The sequence below is a fragment of the Lepidochelys kempii genome, chromosome 13 (genome assembly GCF_965140285.1).
Source record: "Lepidochelys kempii isolate rLepKem1 chromosome 13, rLepKem1.hap1, whole genome shotgun sequence".
NCBI classification, from domain to species: domain Eukaryota; kingdom Metazoa; phylum Chordata; order Testudines; family Cheloniidae; genus Lepidochelys; species Lepidochelys kempii.
The window spans coordinates 35431519-35450414 of NC_136392.1; the positions used below are offsets into that span (position 1 = coordinate 35431519).

General features: G+C 44.0%; 1 protein-coding gene across 1 annotated transcript in view; it reads left to right on the forward strand.

The window, feature by feature from the left end:
- The first annotated feature begins 11327 nt into the window (after positions 1-11327).
- The window catches only part of LOC140897050 (cytosolic phospholipase A2 gamma), a 44625-nt gene continuing 37056 nt past the window's right edge, over positions 11328-18896 (forward strand). Inside the window, exons 1-4 of the mRNA XM_073309320.1 lie at positions 11328-11461; positions 13349-13488; positions 14628-14744; positions 15982-16124. Coding sequence (XP_073165421.1) covers positions 13465-13488; positions 14628-14744; positions 15982-16124 — 284 coding nt within the window. The 5' untranslated portion in view covers positions 11328-11461; positions 13349-13464. The remainder of the gene's footprint in view (positions 11462-13348; positions 13489-14627; positions 14745-15981; positions 16125-18896) is intronic.

Genomic DNA, 18896 nt, shown 5'->3' on the forward strand with positions numbered 1-18896 from the left:
GGGAAAACTAAGCCTCGGGATGGCTCTGGGGGATCAGATTGTTGATTTGGTAAGTGTGCACAAAAACTCTGTGGGCATGGGGGAGGCAGTTACACCTTGTGTAAAATTAATATGGCTAATGTTATGGAGGTTAAACTATATGGAAGGAATGTGCATTTTCCCAGGACGTGTGCAATGTATATTGGAGAATGGAGGAAAAAATGCAAACAAAACATGGTACTTAGTTAAAATTCTATTAGGGCTCCAAAAGGAGCCACAATAGGTTGTGCTTTCTTTTTCAGATCTCTGTGTGATTTGGAGCAGGAGAGGAAAGTGGAAAGTAATCAGAACTCTAGTGGAAGTGGAATGTGTCCCTTTTAAGACAGTCTCTGAGCTGCTAATAGCTTTGGATCCAAAAGCAAGCTAGAAAGCCTCTGTGTAAATGCAAATTACCTAGCTGATGGGCACAAAGGAGCTACAAATAATGAATACATCTGGTCAGCAAACAAGCTACTAGAAGACTCTGATTATGGCCCTCCAGGAAAGGGAGGTGAAAAAACCAAATCAAGCTTGAAAATAAGGGGAACAGGTTAACCCTAAGGGGTGTGTGTGTGTGGGTACAGTGCTAAAATCTAAAGCTGTCTCTCAGCTATTACCTGAGAATAAACTTAAAGCTTGGTACAGCAGAGAAACTATTGCAAACCTAGTCAGTTGTACAAGAGGGGAAACTGAGGCACACCACCTCATGAATTTCATAAATGGCCAGTGAGTGGGGTAATTCACTAGCCTGACTATAGAACAAAATAAGGACAGCCTGAAAGTAATTCTTCTGTTTTTCCTGCAATTAGCAAGGAAATTTGTAAAAGAAAGTGGTATTGTTATTAAGCCATGATCTGTCCCCACCAGGGGGGTGGAAATTATTTCTTTTGTTTTTCAGACACTCTACAAGCAAGCTGGCTCCAGCAGAAGAATAATGAGAAGGGGAGGAGCTCACTGGGAATCAATGGAGGGGTGTGTAAAATAGTGTAAATCAAGAGAAGATGTTTGGATGTGCCCCTCTCATATGACTATGGAGGAGCAGGATCAATGGCCTATGCAAGGGGTAGACAATTGGGTGTATTGTGTATAAGGTGTTTTGCTGGGAATGTACATATTACTGGGGGCACAATTACATCAGCTCATAACCAAACTACACACATCTACTTGCTGCTATCTGAACTTTGGTGCACAAATGGATCTGTGAATCTTATTCCTGTGAATAATCAAACCAAGGCATACTGCCTGATTCCATACCAAGTAGTTAAGCTGGTTTGGACAATATCCCACTTCTCTGTGAACATTCAATGGACTTATGATATGGACAGAAGCACACAAAACCTGCAGGGGCAGCTTGTTGCAACTGCCAGCAACTGGACTCATAAGATCTTGACCCTGTCGAAGGAGGAGAGGTAGTGTTTTGGTGGTGGCTCGGATGTTGAGCCATACTGCAGTGGTCAGGACTCGGTATTGCTTTGGATTTTGTATTGTTAACTGTACTTGTGTTACGTTGCATATGGAGATAACCTATAAGTAATGTAATAAGCCCTCCAAACCCTACAGTGTACTAGACAACCTGGACCCAACCTTCTCGGGCCTGCTATAATGGGAAGTCTAATTGGAATAGGTGTGGTACACCCGTACGAGAGAAGGTGCAGGGCTCTATACTACACAAGGGGCAGTGGGACAAATGGAATATCGACATCTTCCACCTTGATGCCTGGCCCTATCAGGAAATGTGTCACCATATGTCCTATGCTTTTCCAGGGATACCTGGGCAGGAGGATCCCAAAAGAAAAGGAAAAAAAAGGGGTGGAGTGTTAGGATAAAGATATTCAGGCCAGTCTGTAAAGGCCTATACTCTAAGAATTTAGGTGTATTCTTATCACTTGGCTAGTTCTAGAGGTATAAAAGAAAGGAATCAAAATCACTGTGAGCCGGTGTAAGGGCCTTCTCTTACTGTGACAGTCTGAGGCCCTGTTCTTAGGCTAAGGACTTTGGCTAAGCAGCAGAAGCAGCCATAAGCTGGGAAGCGAACAGAGCCTGGGTGCAGGCTCTGGGCTGGGGCAGGGGGTAGGGGTGCAAGTTCTGGGATGGGTCAGGATTGCAGTGCTTAACTGGGCTCCAAGGCTTCTTATTGGCTGCAGGGGCGCTGGCAGCACGTGGAGGCACAGCCCTGCCCCGGGGACGCAGGGAGGGTCCGGCAGCCACTGGAGCGAGCAGGCAAATGCCTCTCGGCTCCGCTGCACTGCCGGTGCCCCTGTGCGGGAGCCCCCAGGGGCAGCAGGTGGGGCCAAGGGAGAGACCCAGACTCAAAACTGCTGGAGCCCCACAGGCCACATGCGGAGGTTTGCAGGCCGCAGATGGCCCGCAGGCCAGGAGTTTGAGACCCCTGCTTTGCAGGTTTGTTTACCTCCCTTACAGGCAGAGTCAGCCTTCAGCTAGGAGGCCTCCAGCTCCCTCCCTGACTGACTTCTCCCTGGCTGCCCCCTGCCTTCTGGCTCCCTGCCAGCCTTTATAGCCCTTGGCTTGTCAGGCCAGTAGGTGTTGCCAATCCTCAGGCCAGCATCAGGACTTTTCCATCAGCCCCAATCTGCTTCCCTTGACTGGAGCTGACTGGGCAGGGGCTAATTAGGTGCTTTTGCACAAGCACCCTGCTACAAATATATATAAAAATGGGGCCAAAGCTGGAGAAATGACAGATCAGAAACAGATGAATGAGACTGAAAGACCAGACCAGGAGATCCTGGGAGGATGACCATCATCGAGCAAGAAAGGACTTCTCAGTGTCCTGGAATGTGGAAACTTGGGCCCATTTACCTATTCTGTCTTGTCTGTTATTCTTTGTTTTGCATAAATGTATGCCTACACTCTATGTCACAATAATTCTGTCTGAGATTGTGTTAAATAAAGGTACAATAGATTAAGCCTACATTGGGTGGACGTGTGACTCCGTTTCCCACTCTACACTCTCAACAGCCACTTACACAATTTGCTAAAACAGAATACGTTCCACATAAGTTCCCTCATCTCTGCTTCATACACTAATTTAGCAAAGGTGTCGCACTGATCTAATAATCAGAGCAACAAGTGGGGGCCTGTTATCCAACACATACAGGTTACGTAAGTACATACCATATTATATAAATGTCTGGCAGTTATAAGAGCTGAATTGGTCTATGTTTTTTCCCCCACAGAGTTCTGTTCACTCATGCTAAGCTACATCTCACACTACCCTGCAATAGTATAACTGATCATTTAGCACAAGCAGATATGAAACTTGGTGCCTTCATGGACCAGTACCTGGAATATTGTGTTGAAAACAAAGGTAAGGAAGGTAAAGGTTCAGAACTACACATTAAGGAACTGGGATGAACTGTTAGGCTGAATTTTAGTGAGGTGTAAAAGAGTTTTGTAACTTGTAAAATCCTCCTAGAAGTAATGCTGTAGTATATTATTTTTGACTTTTAGCAATAAACCTGACTGACATTGGTTATTTGATCTCCTGAACATATTTCATACTGAACCAAAGTGTGGTCAAGAAATTGACTATACAGTTTATCAACAATAGGTAGCAGAGGGCAGCAGATGGTGAATGACAGGGAACTAGGCACTAGGGAACAGCAGAGAGACAAGACTAGGAAAGGAGTGGCTATAGTAAACAAATATATATAATGGACACTAGGGGCAGCAGAGGGTGGGGGTGGGGAAGGGGTGGTTACACTGTATAATGTGCACTAGGGGAACCAGAGGGTGAGAGATGGGAATATGGAGCTATATTCTTTAATGGGTGCTTGTGTAACTCACACACCTCTTTAGTGTGCTGCTCTGTCCCATCTAGTGGCACCGAGACCACTTAGAGATTAATGAGTGTGCTACAACCTTAGCTAAGAACATGTGGCTTTTAGCTCATGCAGTAGAGGCTTATACATTTAGCTGCAGAGGTCCCAGGTTCGATCCTGCCTACCGACAACTGGGGTGTGTCAGTGTTACACTTGATAGCTGTAGATGTGAGGGATAGAAAAGGACGTTTAACTGAATACGGGGGGGGGGGGGGAGGCAACAGCAGAGTGTGTGATGAGAAAGGTGTGACTATATTAAATGTGCACAAGGTGGCCACAGAAAGTGAGAGATGGGATACAAATTTCTATAGGGTATATTGATCTGTATGAGGGACACAAGGTAAGAATTAAGAAAAAGGTGACTATACATAAAATGGGCGATAGGGGGCAGAAGAGAATAAGTGATGGCAAAGGGATGGCAATACTATATAATTAGGGCTTCTGGTTTTAAATTTTAACTGATAAACACCAATAAAATGTCCCCAATACAAAACAGATAAATTTAATAAAGTAAAAATGGATGTTTATTTAATGAACAACAGAAAAACATCAGAAATGGTTACTCAGTTCATGTTGACATTACCTCTTTTCCCTGTGCAATTTATTCATATAGGCAATATCTGAGCTTCCTGGCTTGTATCTAAGGGCTTCCCACACAGAAGCAATAATATGGATTACGGGGGCATGATTTTTAAGATGTACTAATGTGTTACGCACTAATTAGGAACAAATTAATCCTGACAATAGTAATGGTCCATGGTAGAAATATCAATAATTATGCAGAAAAGGCAGAAGTGTTCAACAAATATGTCTGTTCCATATTTAGAGGGAAAAACAGATTATGTAGTCTCATCATATGGTGATGATAGCACTCTTGCCATTCCACTAATATCTCTAGAGGATGATAAACAGCTGCTACATTTTTAAAAGAGCAGGGACTGATAACTTGCATCCAAAAGTTTTAAAACAGCTGGCTGAGGAGCTCACTCAATGTTAATGTTGATTTTCAATAAGTTTTGGCCCACTGGGGAAGTTTCAGAATACTGAAAGAAAGCCAATGTTGTGCCAACTTTTAGAAAGCGTAAACAGGATGATATTGACAAGATAATGGAGTGGCTGATATGGGACTCCATTAATAAAGTAAAGGAGAGTAATGTCATTAATGCCAATCAACTTTAAACTGTAGAAAATAGATTGTGTCAAGCTAAATTGATATTTTTTGATGAAATTACAAGTTTGGTTAATAAAGTTAATAGTGTTGAAATAATATACTTGGACTTCTCTACAATGTTTGACTTGATTAGGGTTAGGGTTAAGGTTACACAACTTTTGATATAAAAAAACCCCTGGAACAATATACAATAAATACGGCACACATTACATGCATTAAAAACCTGCTAACCAATAGGTCTCAAAATGTAACTGTAAATGGGGCATCATCACAGAGTGGGGTTATTTCCAATAGTGTCCAGAGGGGATCTGTTCTTGACCTTATGCTGTTTAATATTTTTATCAATTACCTGGAAGAAAACATAAAACAATCACTGATAAAGTTTGAAGAAGACAAAAAAAAGTGGGAGTGTTAAATAAGGAATAGGACAGGTCACTAATACAGAGTGATCTGTGTATGCAACACACTTTGCACAATTTGCTTCCAGAGTTTACTTTGGATGTTTGATTTGGGAACCCGGGTACAAGCAAACAATATTTGTTTTAATATGGCTAAATGTAAACATCTATAAACAAAGAATGTTGGCCGGGGGACTCTATGCTGGAAAGCAGTGACTCTAAGAAAGATTGGGGCGGGGGATGGTGGATAATCATCTGAACATGAGCTCCCAATGTGACACTGCGGGCAAAAGTGCTTATGTGATTCTAGGATGCATAAACTGGGGCTTCTCGAGCAGGGGTAGAGAGGTTATTTTGTTTGGCACTAGTTTGACCACTGCTTGAATATTTTGTACACTTCTGGTGTCCACAGTTCCAGAGGGATGTTGATAAATTTGAGAGGGTTCAAAGAAGAGGTACAAGAATAATTAAAGGCTTAGAAAACCTACTTTACAGTGATAGACTCAAAGAGCTCAGTCTGTTTAGCTTAACAAAGAGGTTGATTGACTAGATTGCAGTCTATAAGAATCCACATAGAAAACATACCCTCTCCCCCCAGAGTCTAGCTGCAGGGTTCCCCCCAGACCAGACACTCGCATGCACCACCTCAACCCCCAGAGCCCACCAATCCAAAGGAAGAAACCATTTCAAAGGTTCACTGAACTTCATACAATGCACAGTCAATCTGTAGAACTCTTTGCCATAGGATGTTGTGAAGGCCAAGACTATAACAGTGTTCAAAAAAGAACTAGACAAATTCATGGAGGATAGGTCCATCAATTGCTATTAGCCAGAATAGGCAGGGATAGTCTCCCTAGCCTCTGTTTGCCAGAACCCCCATGACGCTTCCATTTTATGTGCCTGGAGTGCCTTCAAGACCATGACCTGGTCTCCTACTTGGAAGGAACGCTCTCTGGCATGGTTATCATACCAGGCTTTTTGCTCTTTTTGAGCATCTTTTGAGGTTTTCTTTAGCAAGGGCTAAAGAGGTTCAGAGGGTGTTTTGTCAGTTGGTTACAAGTCCAGAATGTTAGTTCCTGGAGAAGGTGTCAACCCCTCCCACCACTGCCACTATTCTAGGGTACAGATGTGGGGACCCTCATTCCTCCAAAGCCAGTTACATCCCATCCTTTGAGCCATTTATCAAACAGATCTGTCATCTGGTTTACATAAGCCACATTACTTAGTCCAGGCCCTCTCTTAAGGGTTCAAAATTTTACTCTGTAAGTTTCAGGTGTAACTTGAAATTGTTTTAAAATCAAATCCTTGAATTTATCATAGTCAGAAGCCTCATCAAGAGGCATCTTGTTGAATATGTCCAGAGCTCTTCCAGTCAATTTTGCGACCAATGTGGTCATCTTGTGAGCATCAGGAATTTTATGGAGTGTGCACAGTCTCTCAAAGGTGAGAAAATAATCTGCAATATCACTGGATTCATCATACTGTGGACATAGTCGCTCCCATTTGAGGATTGTTGGGGAAGGATTGTTAGGGTTATTCAGTGTATTCTGCTGAGTCCTTGCCTTCTCTATCTCCAGTGCATGCTTCCTCTCTTTTTCCCTCTCCTCCATTTCTTTTTCTTTTGCCTCCATAGATCTCCAGTGGGCAGCCTCTTGGGCAGCCTCCTTTGTCTTTGCCCTGGCTTTTTCTCCAGCCATTTCTGCCTCCCTAGCAGCTTTTTCTTTGACCGCTTGTGCCTCAATCTCCATCTGTCTGAGTTCTACCCGTCTTTCATGTTCCTTCTGTCTTTCCTCAGCTTCAAATTGGCTAATTCCAGTTTCTGTTGGAGATTGCTTTCTCTCATCCTAGCCTCTCTGTGTTTAACCTAGCTATTCCAGAGAGTTAGAAAGAAAAAAAAACCTGCTTGTGAATTCCCAGTTCGCTGTGCTGTAACCTGATACCTTTGCCTCTGATAGCTGTTCCCAGCCTACAGAAAAATTCTTGTGTTAAAAATACTAACACCTCTGCCTCCAGGCAGAGACAGAAAAAGCTCTAGCTGCTTTCAGTTAAAAAACCAAACCTCTTCAGGTCTGTGCTTTTGGTTCAAAATGATCTCTGGTTCAAAATGATCTCACTGCTGTGCCACCATGTCAGGGTTCACTCCCCACTCTGAACTCTAGGGTACAGATGTGGGGACCCGCATGAAAGACCCCCTAAGCTTATTTTTACCAGCTTACGTTAAAAACTTTCCACAGGCACAAGTTTTGTTTTGTTCTTGAACAGTATGCTGCCACCACAAAGTGATTTAGACAAAGAACAGGGAAAGGACCACTTGGAGTTCCTATTTCCCCAAAATATCCCCCCAAGCCCTTACACCCCCTTTCCTGGGGAGGCTTGAGAATAAACAAGATGAGCACAAATCAGCCTTGGATTTTTAAGACCCAAAAAACCCAATCAGATTCTTAAAAAAAACAGAACTTTATTAGAAGAACAAAAAAAGATAAGAGAACAACTCTGTAAGATCAGAATGGAAGATAATCTTACAGGCCGTCAGATTCAAAACATAGAGAATCCCTCTAGGCAAACCGTCAAGTTACAAAAAGACACAAAAACAGGAATACACATTTCCTCTAGCACAGCGAATTTCACAAGCCAAAACAAAGAAAACCTAATGCATTTTCTAGCTAGATTACTTACTAACTTTACAGGAGTTGGAGGGCTTGTATCCTTGATCTGTTCCCAGCAAAGGTATCACACAGAGAGACAAAAGCCTTTCCCCTTGCCCTCCAGATTTGAAAGTATCTTGTCCCCTCATTGGTCATTTTGGGTCAGGTGCCAGCTAGGTTACCTGAGCTTCTTAACCCTTTACAGGTAAAAGGACTTTGCCTCTGGCCAGGAGGGATTTTATAGCACTGTATACAGAAAGGTGGTTATCCTTCCCTTTATATTTATGACACTCCTCTTGACCTGCTGCTTACAAACAGGGAGGAATTGGTAGGGGAAGTAGAAGTGGGTGTCAACCTAGGCTCAGTGACCATGAAATGGTTGAATTCAGGATCCTCACAAAAGGAAGAAAGGAGAGTAGAAAAATATGGACCCTGGACCAGAAAAGCAGACTTTGACTCCCTTACGGAACTGATGGGCAGGATCGTGTGGGAAGCTAATATGAGGGGGAAAGGAGTCCAGGAGAGCTGGCTGTATTTTAAAAAAGTCTTATTGAGAGCGCAGGAACAAACCACCCTGAAGTGCAGAAAGAACAGCAAATATGACAGGTGACCAGCTTGGCTTAACAGTGAAATCTTTGCTGAGCTTAAACTCAAAAAGGAAGCTTACAAGAAGTGGAAATTTGGACAGATGACTAGTGAGGAGTATAAAAAATGTTGCTAGAGCATGCAGGGGTGTAATCAGGAAGGCCAAGGCACAATTGGAGTTGCAGCTAGAAAGGGATGTGAAGGGTAACAAGAAGGGTTTCTGCAGGTATGTTCGCAACAAGAAGAAGGTCAGGGAAAGTGTGGGACCCTTAATGAATGGGTGAGGCAACATAGTGACAGAGGATGTGGAAAAAGCTGAAGTACTCAATGCTTATTTGCCTCGGTCTTCACTGACAAGGTCACTCCCCAGATTGTTGCACTGGGCATCACAGTATGGGGAGGAGGTGAGCAGCCCTTAGTGGTGAAAGAGCAGGTTATGGACTACTTAGAAAAGCTGGATGTGCACAAGTCCATGGGTCTAGATCTAATGCATCCAAGGGTGCTGAGGGAGTTGACTGACGTGATTGCACAGCCATTATCTTTGAAAATTCGTGGCGATTGGGGGAGGTCCTGGATGATTGGAAAAACGCAAATATAGTGCCTATATTTAAAAAAGGGAAGAAAGAGAACCTAGGGAACTACAGACCGGTCAGCCTCACTTAAGTTCCTGGCAAAATCATGGAGCAGATACTGAAGGAATCAATTTTGAAGCATTTGGAGGAGAGGAAGGTGATGAGGAACAGTCAACATGGATTCACCAAGGGCAAGTCATGCCTGACCAACCTGATTGCCTTCTATGATGAGATAACTGGCTTTGTGGATATGGGGAAAGTGGTGGATGTGATATATCTTGACTTTAGCAATACAATCTCCCACAGCATTCTTGCCAGCAAGTTAAAAGGTATGGATTGAATGAACATACTATAAAGTGGATAGAAATCTGGCTAGATTGTTGGGCTCAACGGGTAGTGATCAACTGCTCAATGTCTAGTTGGTAGCTGTTATCAAGCGGAGTGCCCCAGGGGTCGGTCCTGGGGCCGGTTTTGTTCAACATCTTTATCAATGATGACACTAAGCTGGGGGGAGAGGTAGATATGCTAGAGGGTAAGGATAGGGTCCAGAGTGACCTAGACAAATTGGAGGATTGGTCCAAAAGAAATATGATGAGGTTCAACAAGGACAAGTGCAGAGTCCTGCATTTAGGAAGGAAGAATCCCATGAATTACTGCAGGTTGGGGACTGACTGGATAAGCAGCAGTTCTGCAGAAAAGAACCTGGGGATTACAGTGGATGAGAAGCTGTTTATGAGCCAGCAGTGTGCCCTTGTTGCCAAGAAGGCCAATGGCATATTGGGTTCTATTAGTAGGAGCACTGCCAGCAGATCAAGGGAAGTGATTATTCCCCTCTATTCAGCACTGGTGAGGCCAGACCTGGAGTATTGTGCCCAGTTTCAGTCCCCCCACTACAGAAGGGATGTGGATAAATTGGAGAGAGTCCAGCGGAGGGCAAGGAAAATTATTAGGGGGCTTGGGCACATGACTTACGAGGAGAGGCTGAGGGAACTGGGCTTATTTGGTCTGCAGAAGAGAAGAGTGAGGGGGGATTTGATAGCAGCCTTCAACTACCTGAAGGGCGGGGGGGGGGGGGCGTTCCAAAGAGGATGGATCTAGGCTGTTCTCAGTGGTGGCAGATGACAGAACAAGAAACAACAGTCTCAAGTTGCAGTGGGAGAGGTCTAGGTTGGATATTATGAAACACTATTGCACTAGGAGGGTGGTCAAGCACTGGAATGGGTTACCTTTGGAGGTGGTGGAATCTTCATCCTGAGAGGTTTTGAAGGCCTGGCTTGACAAAGCCTTGGCTGAGATGATTTAGTTGGTGTTGGTCCTGCTTTGAGCAGGGGATGGGACTAGATGACCTCCTGAGGTCTCTTCCAACCCCAGTATTCTATGATTCTATGATCTTACCTTACATGAACTGCACCAGAATCTTTGCATTCAATGTTCTGCAGTTAGCTACGGTTGCTGGCCATGCTGTGTTGTTATCAGGTAACATGCTGGTAAACATAATAAAACAGATATGTCATGGCATATATCAAAACTAACAGATAACAGTCTGACTCAGCACTTGCACTATGCAATATATACAGAGAGTGAGCAGTTGTCCAGGTAGAGTGGCGTTGATACTGGAGAAATTCCCCAGATTCTATTTTGTGTTCTTAACCTCCATTCTGTGTCCCTGGTTTCTCTCTTGAATAAGCAGGAGTCACTTTGCCACCTATAAGCTGCAGTCACTTACCATTGGATGGTACAGGTCACATGACCAGAGCTCAGCGTAGAATGAGGTACAGCTACTAAGTGTTTCTAGGTGGAGCAGGCCAAGTAGAAGATTCTAAGGGTTACTAAAGGTCATTAGCAAAAAGCCAAGTGGTTCCAAGTTGGTGCCTTGACAAAAAGCCCAGTTGGGAAGGTCATAGCTCTGAAGTAAACAATGGGAAACACGTGTGGACCTCTGGCAGCATCCAAGGATGAGTTAATGCCTGACAATGAGCATGTGCTATCTAAGGTTAAGAATAGCTCATATAAAAGAACTGAAGCCTAGGACAGTATAAAAGGCAGACTATCGACAGACAGAAGACAAGGAGGTGCTTGCCAGAAGAGCTGCTGGAAAGAAGTTAAAGGCTCCTGAGAGATCTGGCAGCAGACAGAGGAGCAGAGCTGACTGACCAGAGCTGACTAGGAAGAAGCAGAAGAAGCAAGCAGCAGATAGAAACAAGCAAATAATACGTCAAAGCCAAAGGATAGAGTAAGCCTGCTAGTTTTTAATTATAGTATTGCATAAAAGTTAAGAATTGCGGTCAGTGATTTGTTACAGTCCTGCCCTGCCCCTGTGCCGCTCCGGGAAGCGGCTGGGAGCTGGAGGAGGGGGGGCACAGGGGTCTGTGTCTTGCCCTGGTCGCTCCTCCAGGTACCTCCCCCGAAGCTCCCATTGGCCACGGTTCCCAGTTTCCAGCCAATGGGAGCTTCGGGGGAGGTACCTGGAGGAGTGTACAGGGCAACACACAGACCCCTGTGCCCCCCAGGTCCTGGCCGCTTCCCGGAGTGGCGCAGGGGCAGGACAGGCAGGCAGGCAGGGAGCCTGCCCTGCCCCCGGTGCGCACCGGGCCGGACCCGCCCCCCGAACTCCTCCTGCAGCCGAACCCCCTGCCCTGAGCCCCCTGCTGCACCCCACACCTCTCCTGCACCCCGACCCCTTGTCCTGAGTCCCCTGATGCAACCCACGCCCCTCCTGCACCCCAACCCCCTGCCCTAAGCCCCCTGCTGCACCCCGCACCCCTCCTGCACCCCAACTCCCTGCCCTGAGCATCCTGCCGCACCCTACACCCTGTCCCCCTGCCCCACCCAGCACCCCAACCCCCTGCCCTGAGGCCCCTGATGCACCCTGCACCCCTCTTGTACCCCAACCCCCTGCCGCACCCTGCACCCCTCCTGCACCCCCTGGGGGCAGGGAGGGGACAGAGTTGGGGTGGGGATTTCAGGGAAGGGGTTGGAATGGGGGCAGGGAAGGGGTGGGAAGAGGTGGGGCCTCACGGAAGGGATGGAGTGGGGGCGGGGACAGGGCAGTGGGTGGGGGGTGGTCAGTGGTGCGGCCCTCGGGCCAATGTACTAGTTCTCATGTGGCCCTCGTGGTCATTTGAGTTTGAGACCCCTGAGTTGCATTAATAAAAATATACTTTGTTTTGAAAAGAATGCTGCCTGTGTCAATCACTTTATCAGAAGGTTACATACATGTCATAGAATATCAGAGTTGGAAGGGACCTCAGGAGGTCATTTAGTCCAACCCCCTGCTCAAAGCAGGCACAATCCCCAATTTTATTGCCCCAGGTCTCTAAATGGCCCCCTCAAGGATTGAACTCACAGGCCTGGGTATAGCAGGCCACTGCTCAAACCACTGAGCTATCCCTCCCCCTGTCCTCCAAGTGTTTTCCTTGACTAACCTGGAGGCCTATACCTTGGGAAAGGCAGATTAAGAGGGTGATAGGCTATTCCAGGGGCATCAAAGCCTATTTTTCAGGGTTACAGCATCATTATAGATGTGTATCATAGAATCGTAGAAGATTAGGGTTGGAAGAAACCTCAGGAGGTCATCTAGTCCAACCCCCTGCTCAAAGCAGGACCAACACCCACTAAATCATCCTGACGTCCCCTGAAAGGAACAGTGCCAGCTGTGATCCACAATCCTCTCTTGGGTCAATTCCATGCGTATGCTTTCTTGAGAGGATTTGTCAAAAAACAGTGCCAATGACAACATTGGAGTGGGCTTATTTTATTTGTTTATAGCTAACTTTAAAAGAATTGGAGCTATGTGAATGTATGATGTCTCTGTTCCTTTATAGCAAGAGGAAAATACATTAGTAACATGACAAGAATGTTCAGCAGAACCTATAAGAAATGGGAGCCCAAGTCCAGTTTAAATTCAAAAGCAGTTGGGTGTCTGGAAAAATTAATTAGGTTGGCTTGAAAATCCTAGGACTGATCTATCTATCTATCTATCTATCTATCTACCTATCCTCCTGCACCTCCAATTATTAAGCAATATCATTCAGGTAATTAGGACCTAGAGTCTGATCCAGTATTTCAGCACTTCCTATGTCACTATATTAAATGTTCATTTTCTCTCGTATACTTTAAGGTAAAGAAGAATAAATTAGATGTTGGCCTGAGCTTTTGGATTTCCTGAAAGAGGTGGAGCTTTCCTTTTTCACTGGCAGAGGAATTTAAAATTACAGGGCAAACAGGAAAGCAAAGATGGAAATATTTCATAAACACAAGGTATACCATTCCTCTTACATTTTGCAGTTTCACTACCGATTGTCTTGGAAATGCTTCATCACACTTCATATGAAGTGTGAATGCTTCATATGAAGGGTACATTCACAAACAGCTCATAAAGAGTTCATAAATGATAAATAGATTTTTTAAATAAATGGCTAATCAATTATTATAGGGTACAACAGCTCAACAGGTGGTTTTAGTCTTGGGGTATAAGCACCCATAATATCTTTTACTGATGTGCTTATCTATAATGCACACTACTCCTGTCTTTCATGAGCTTATAACATCTATTAACCATTTATTAACTAATTATAATATGAAGCATGACCAAATAATTTCATCTCCAGCTTTTTTTTTTCGAAACTATTCTGAAGTTCATTTGCTCCATTTATTCAAAGACAATGCCACATTGTTTCATTGTAGCTATGCAATACAGACTCGGGCCCAATCTTGTTATATTTGGGAGCACCTAATATACATCCTCTGAACTGTAGGGTTCATTTTGACCAGTACTTATTTCCTATTTACCCTGTGTGATGGGGTGTATCAACCCAGCACTGGTAATGCAGGGGTTAAGAAACTGCTTTGGGCCCAAGAGGCTCCACCCCCTCACTCTTGCTGGGCATGCTTCCAATAGAGGGAGCAGATAAAAAGAAACAGCTCAGCTCAGTCTGGCCTGGATGAGGAGGACTCAAATGTTCGGAAGTGTCTATGAGTTTCTCAGCTGTTTTCATTGTAGTTGTAGCCATGTTGGTCCCAGGATATTAGATTTTGAATGATTTCTGGTAACATGTTAAGTCCTTATGTTTAACAAGCTGTATCACCTTGTATTTAGCTGCGACACTCTGAGTACCTTTCCCAGATCTGAAGAGCTCTGTGGAGCTTGAAAGCTTGTCTTTCTCACCAACAGAAGTTGGTCCAGTAAAAAATATCCCCTTACCCACTTTGTGTTTCTTTCTCTTCACAGTTTTCCCCCCATGTTGTTCCAGTGTAGGAGAAATGTCTGAAATCTCTCTAAACAGGCTCTGGGTTCCACCTGGAACATGCTTTAATGGATTTTCTGGATCTCTGTAGATTGTCCCATCTCTTACAGATTTTTGAGAGATGATACATTCTCTTGACATTTTTTTCCACAGAGTGAAGGTAAAATCCGAATTTCCCGTGAGCTCTCAGAAGGGGAAAAATTAGGAACAAGCAACAGAAAGGTGCAGGTGAAGAAATGCCTGGATAGCCTGGGGATTACCTGTAATCTGGTAGGAGTCAATTAATGTCTTACAGAATTGTAGAGGAATATATAGGACATTGACAATGGTAACGAATACTCATACAGAGCTGGTGAAAATATGTTCATCAAAAAGTTATGGGTTGTTGGGTTTTTTATTTTATTTTATGTTTTTGTTTGTTTTGTTTTCTGGTTTTATTTTAAAGGCTTTTAGAATAAAACAAACTGAAATAAATGGGACTTAAGTGAGTGGCTAAAATTAAGTGCATGTTTAAGTGCTTTGCTGAATTGGGATGAACTTAAATACACATTTAAATATAAATGATGGATAGAAAAGGCTGGGAAATATATTTTATTTTCAGAGGGAAAAAAGAAAAAAAAATTCATTTATATTGAATTTTTTCACAGATTCTTTTAAAACCTAAAACCTGATTTTTTCTGTTTCCTAAAACTAAGTATATTGTATGAGGTGTGTGCGTATATACATATGGCAGTTTTTTATTGTTAAACAATGATTTTTTCCAGGTTTTGGGCAAAACCCTAACAAATATCAATAAAAATGTTCCTTTTAATAAAAAAGACATTTTCCATCCCCCAAACTCCAAAACAAAACAAAACAAAAAACCTTGTTCAAAAATTTTCCAGCAGTTCTAATAATTAACAGTAGTTATGCTACATGGAATACGTAATATACACACACATCATCTATTATAACAGCTATTGGAGTTATTCTTGAAGAAGTAGAATTCAGGAAAGCTTGTGAATAAAGTTACTCATGGAAGTTGTCTCATTCAAATCAGTGTAAATAAAGACAGGTTTCAGAGTAACAGCCGTGTTAGTCTGTATTTGCAAAAAGAAAAGGAGTACTTGTGGCACCTTAGAGACTAACCAATTTATTTGAGCATGAGCTTTCGTGAGCTACAGCTCACTTCATCGGATGCATACCGTGGATTCCGATGTGGAATCCGATGAAGTGAGCTGTAGCTCACGAAAGCTCATGCTCAAATAAATTGGTTAGTCTCTAAGGTGCCACAAGTACTCCTTTTCTTTTTAGTGTAAATAAAGAAGTGTAAATAAAGACACTCCCAAATGTAAATGCTTGCAGAATTGGATCCTACGAAATATTCTTTCAAATTCCATGATGGGGGATATCCTAGGTGGGAATGGGAGGTGTTTGACTGCAGATGCCGTGAAAGTAACTTAGATGAGCAATGGCGGCTCCTCAGTAATCCCAGTTTATATGTTGTTGAGTCTTTTCCCTTCCTCAGGACGATGTGCCCAATATCGCCATCCTGGGAGCTGGTGGAGGTCTGCGGGCCATGATCGCCCTTCATGGAACCCTGCAGGAGCTACAAAACCATAGTCTCTTGGACACCATCATGTACCTGTGCGGGGTCTCAGGTTCCACTTGGTAGGTGCATGTCAAGAGATGTGGTGAATGAAAGTGTGTCCCTCTGTAGAACTGACAACCAGGGGAAATTATTGCTATTGTTATAATTAACGAAAGGATACGCTGGGTACTTCATCATCAATAGGAGAAAACTGTCTGTCCATTTCCTGAGGAGATGAGAATGGGTGAGTATGCCAACATGTTACCCGCACAATCTAGGGCACCATACCTTTACCCTACCATGGGCTCAAGGCATAACCCAGTTAATTTAGTCACCCCAAACTTTTCCATCCTGGGCTCGGGGGATAAGGCACCCATGCTTACCTGTCCTGGGCTCAGAGCGAAACCTAGTCAATTTATGTACCCTCCCTTACCCGTCTTGGGTCCAGGGAATAATCTTCAGTGGGTTTATGGGACCTTTTTACCAGTAAAAGAACCTTACACAGTAATATCCTTAACTTCTATTTATGAACAGTTACCAAAACAGAATACACAAGCTACGCATACAATTCTCACCACTCCTAATAAGGCAAATGAACATTTCTTGATGGCCAGTCAAGATTAGAAGTTTCAGGGCTCCAGCTTCTGCACGGTATGGTCAGTAGAGTGCTGAGGTCTGTCATCTCTGATCTTGAGCTGTGTCCTGGAGTTAGGTTCCAAAGAACTTCCCTTTGGACCTCAGTTTATATGGTTAAAACTTGGGTCCTACTTACCTGTACCTAAACCAATTATTTTAAACTAAACAGTATTTTTCACCAATCCTGGTCCATTATGAAACAATTATTTAACCAATCATACCCCATCACCTTAGTTGATTTAAATCTTTCAAAATTATTTATGCAACATACAGAAACAATTAAAGAAATAGACAGAGGCCATACAGAGAAACAATAGAGAAGTAGGGACCATAATGGCAAAACAATAGAAATATAGATTTCACTATCACAACTGTTGGTAAGTGGTTTCTTGCCAGACCGAATACTATAAAACAAAGTTGTCTATAAGCATCCTAAGATCTGTTTATTTATCTGGCAATGATGGGTACTATTAGGACAGGAGTGCCTTCTTAACAACCCAATATTAAATTTTTTGATGCAAATTAGATGGGACATGACTCCCTGGTTCTTAGCTCCTGGTGGCTGTTGTCCTACGGCTGTTGCGTCTTACTACAGAAAGGCCTTGGCCTACATACATTGCAATGTAAACCCAGGGTTCAAACTCAGACTCAAACTCAATATCTCTTCCATCTACACACAAATCATGCAAACCCAGAGCAAGGATCCTAGGACTCCATGAGAGTGGAGGGTCTGAGCATGAGTCAGGTGAGGACCAGGATTCAGGACTAATTGCTTTGCAGTGTAGACACAGTCCCACTGGACTCATGCTCTGGGAGTCAACCAAAGATGACCCACAGGCCAACTTCCTTTGTCCTCTTGACAGTCAAATTTGGTAGACCGTGAAGTTTTCCCACATTGAAGCAAGAACAAAGGGCTAATGCAGCCACGTTTTGGGAGGGTGCTAGAAAGTCTGGGATATGGGTGGCTGAATTCAGTCCCACATAATGCAGTGTAGACTCTAGAGCCCCAGGTTGTGACCAGGAGTTTAACAATTCCAAACCTGGGGTTACACATGAGTCTAGATGCTCAAGTCAATGAGTTGGTTGAGTTCAGGATCCTGACGCAGGGAAGAAAGGTAAGCAGCAGGATACAGACCCTGGACTTCAGGAAAGCAGACTTCGACTCCCTCAGGGAACGGATGGCCAGGATCCCCTGGGGGACTAACTTGAAGGGGAAAGGAGTCCAGGAGAGCTGGCTGTATTTCAAGGAATCCCTGTTGAGGTTACAGGGACAAACCATCCCGATGAGTCGAAAGAATAGTAAATATGGCAGGCGACCAGCTTGGCTTAATGGTGAAATCCTAGCGGATCTTAAACATAAAAAAGAAGCTTACAAGAAGTGGAAGGTTGGACATATGACCAGGGAAGAGTATAAAAATATTGCTCGGGCATGTAGGAATGATATCAGGAGGGCCAAATCGCACCTGGAGCTGCAGCTAGCCAGAGATGTCAAGAGTAACAAGAAGGGTTTCTTCAGGTATGTTGGCAACAAGAAGAAAGCCAAGGAAAGTGTGGGCCCCTTACTGAATGAGGGAGGCAACCTAGTGACAGAGGATGTGGAAAAAGCTAATGTACTCAATGCTTTTTTTGCCTCTGTCTTCACTAACAAGGTCAGCTCCCAGACTGCTGCGCTGGGCATCACAAAATGGGGAAGAGATGGCCAGCCCTCTGTGGAGATAGAGGTGGTTAGGGACTATTTAGAAAAGCTGGACGTGCACAAGTCCATGGAGCCGGACGAGTTGCATCCGAGAGTGCTGAAGGAATTGGCGGCTGTGATTGCAGAGCCATTGGCCATTATCTTTGAAAACTCGTGGCGAACCGGGGAAGTCCCGGATGACTGGAAAAAGGCTAATGTAGTGCCAATCTTTAAAAAAGGGAAGAAGGAGGATCCTGGGAACTACAGGCCAGTCAGCCTCACCTCAGTCCCTGGAAAAATCATGGAGCAGGTCGTCAAAGAATCAATCCTGAAGCACTTGAATGAGAGGAAAGTGATCAGGAACAGCCAGCATGGATTCACCAAGGGAAGGTCATGCCTGACTAATCGCCTTTTATGATGAGATTACTGGTTCTGTGGATGAAGGGAAAGCAGTGGATGTATTGTTTCTTGACTTTAGCAAAGCTTTTGACACGGTCTCCCACAGTATTCTTGTCAGCAAGTTAAGGAAGTATGGGCTGGA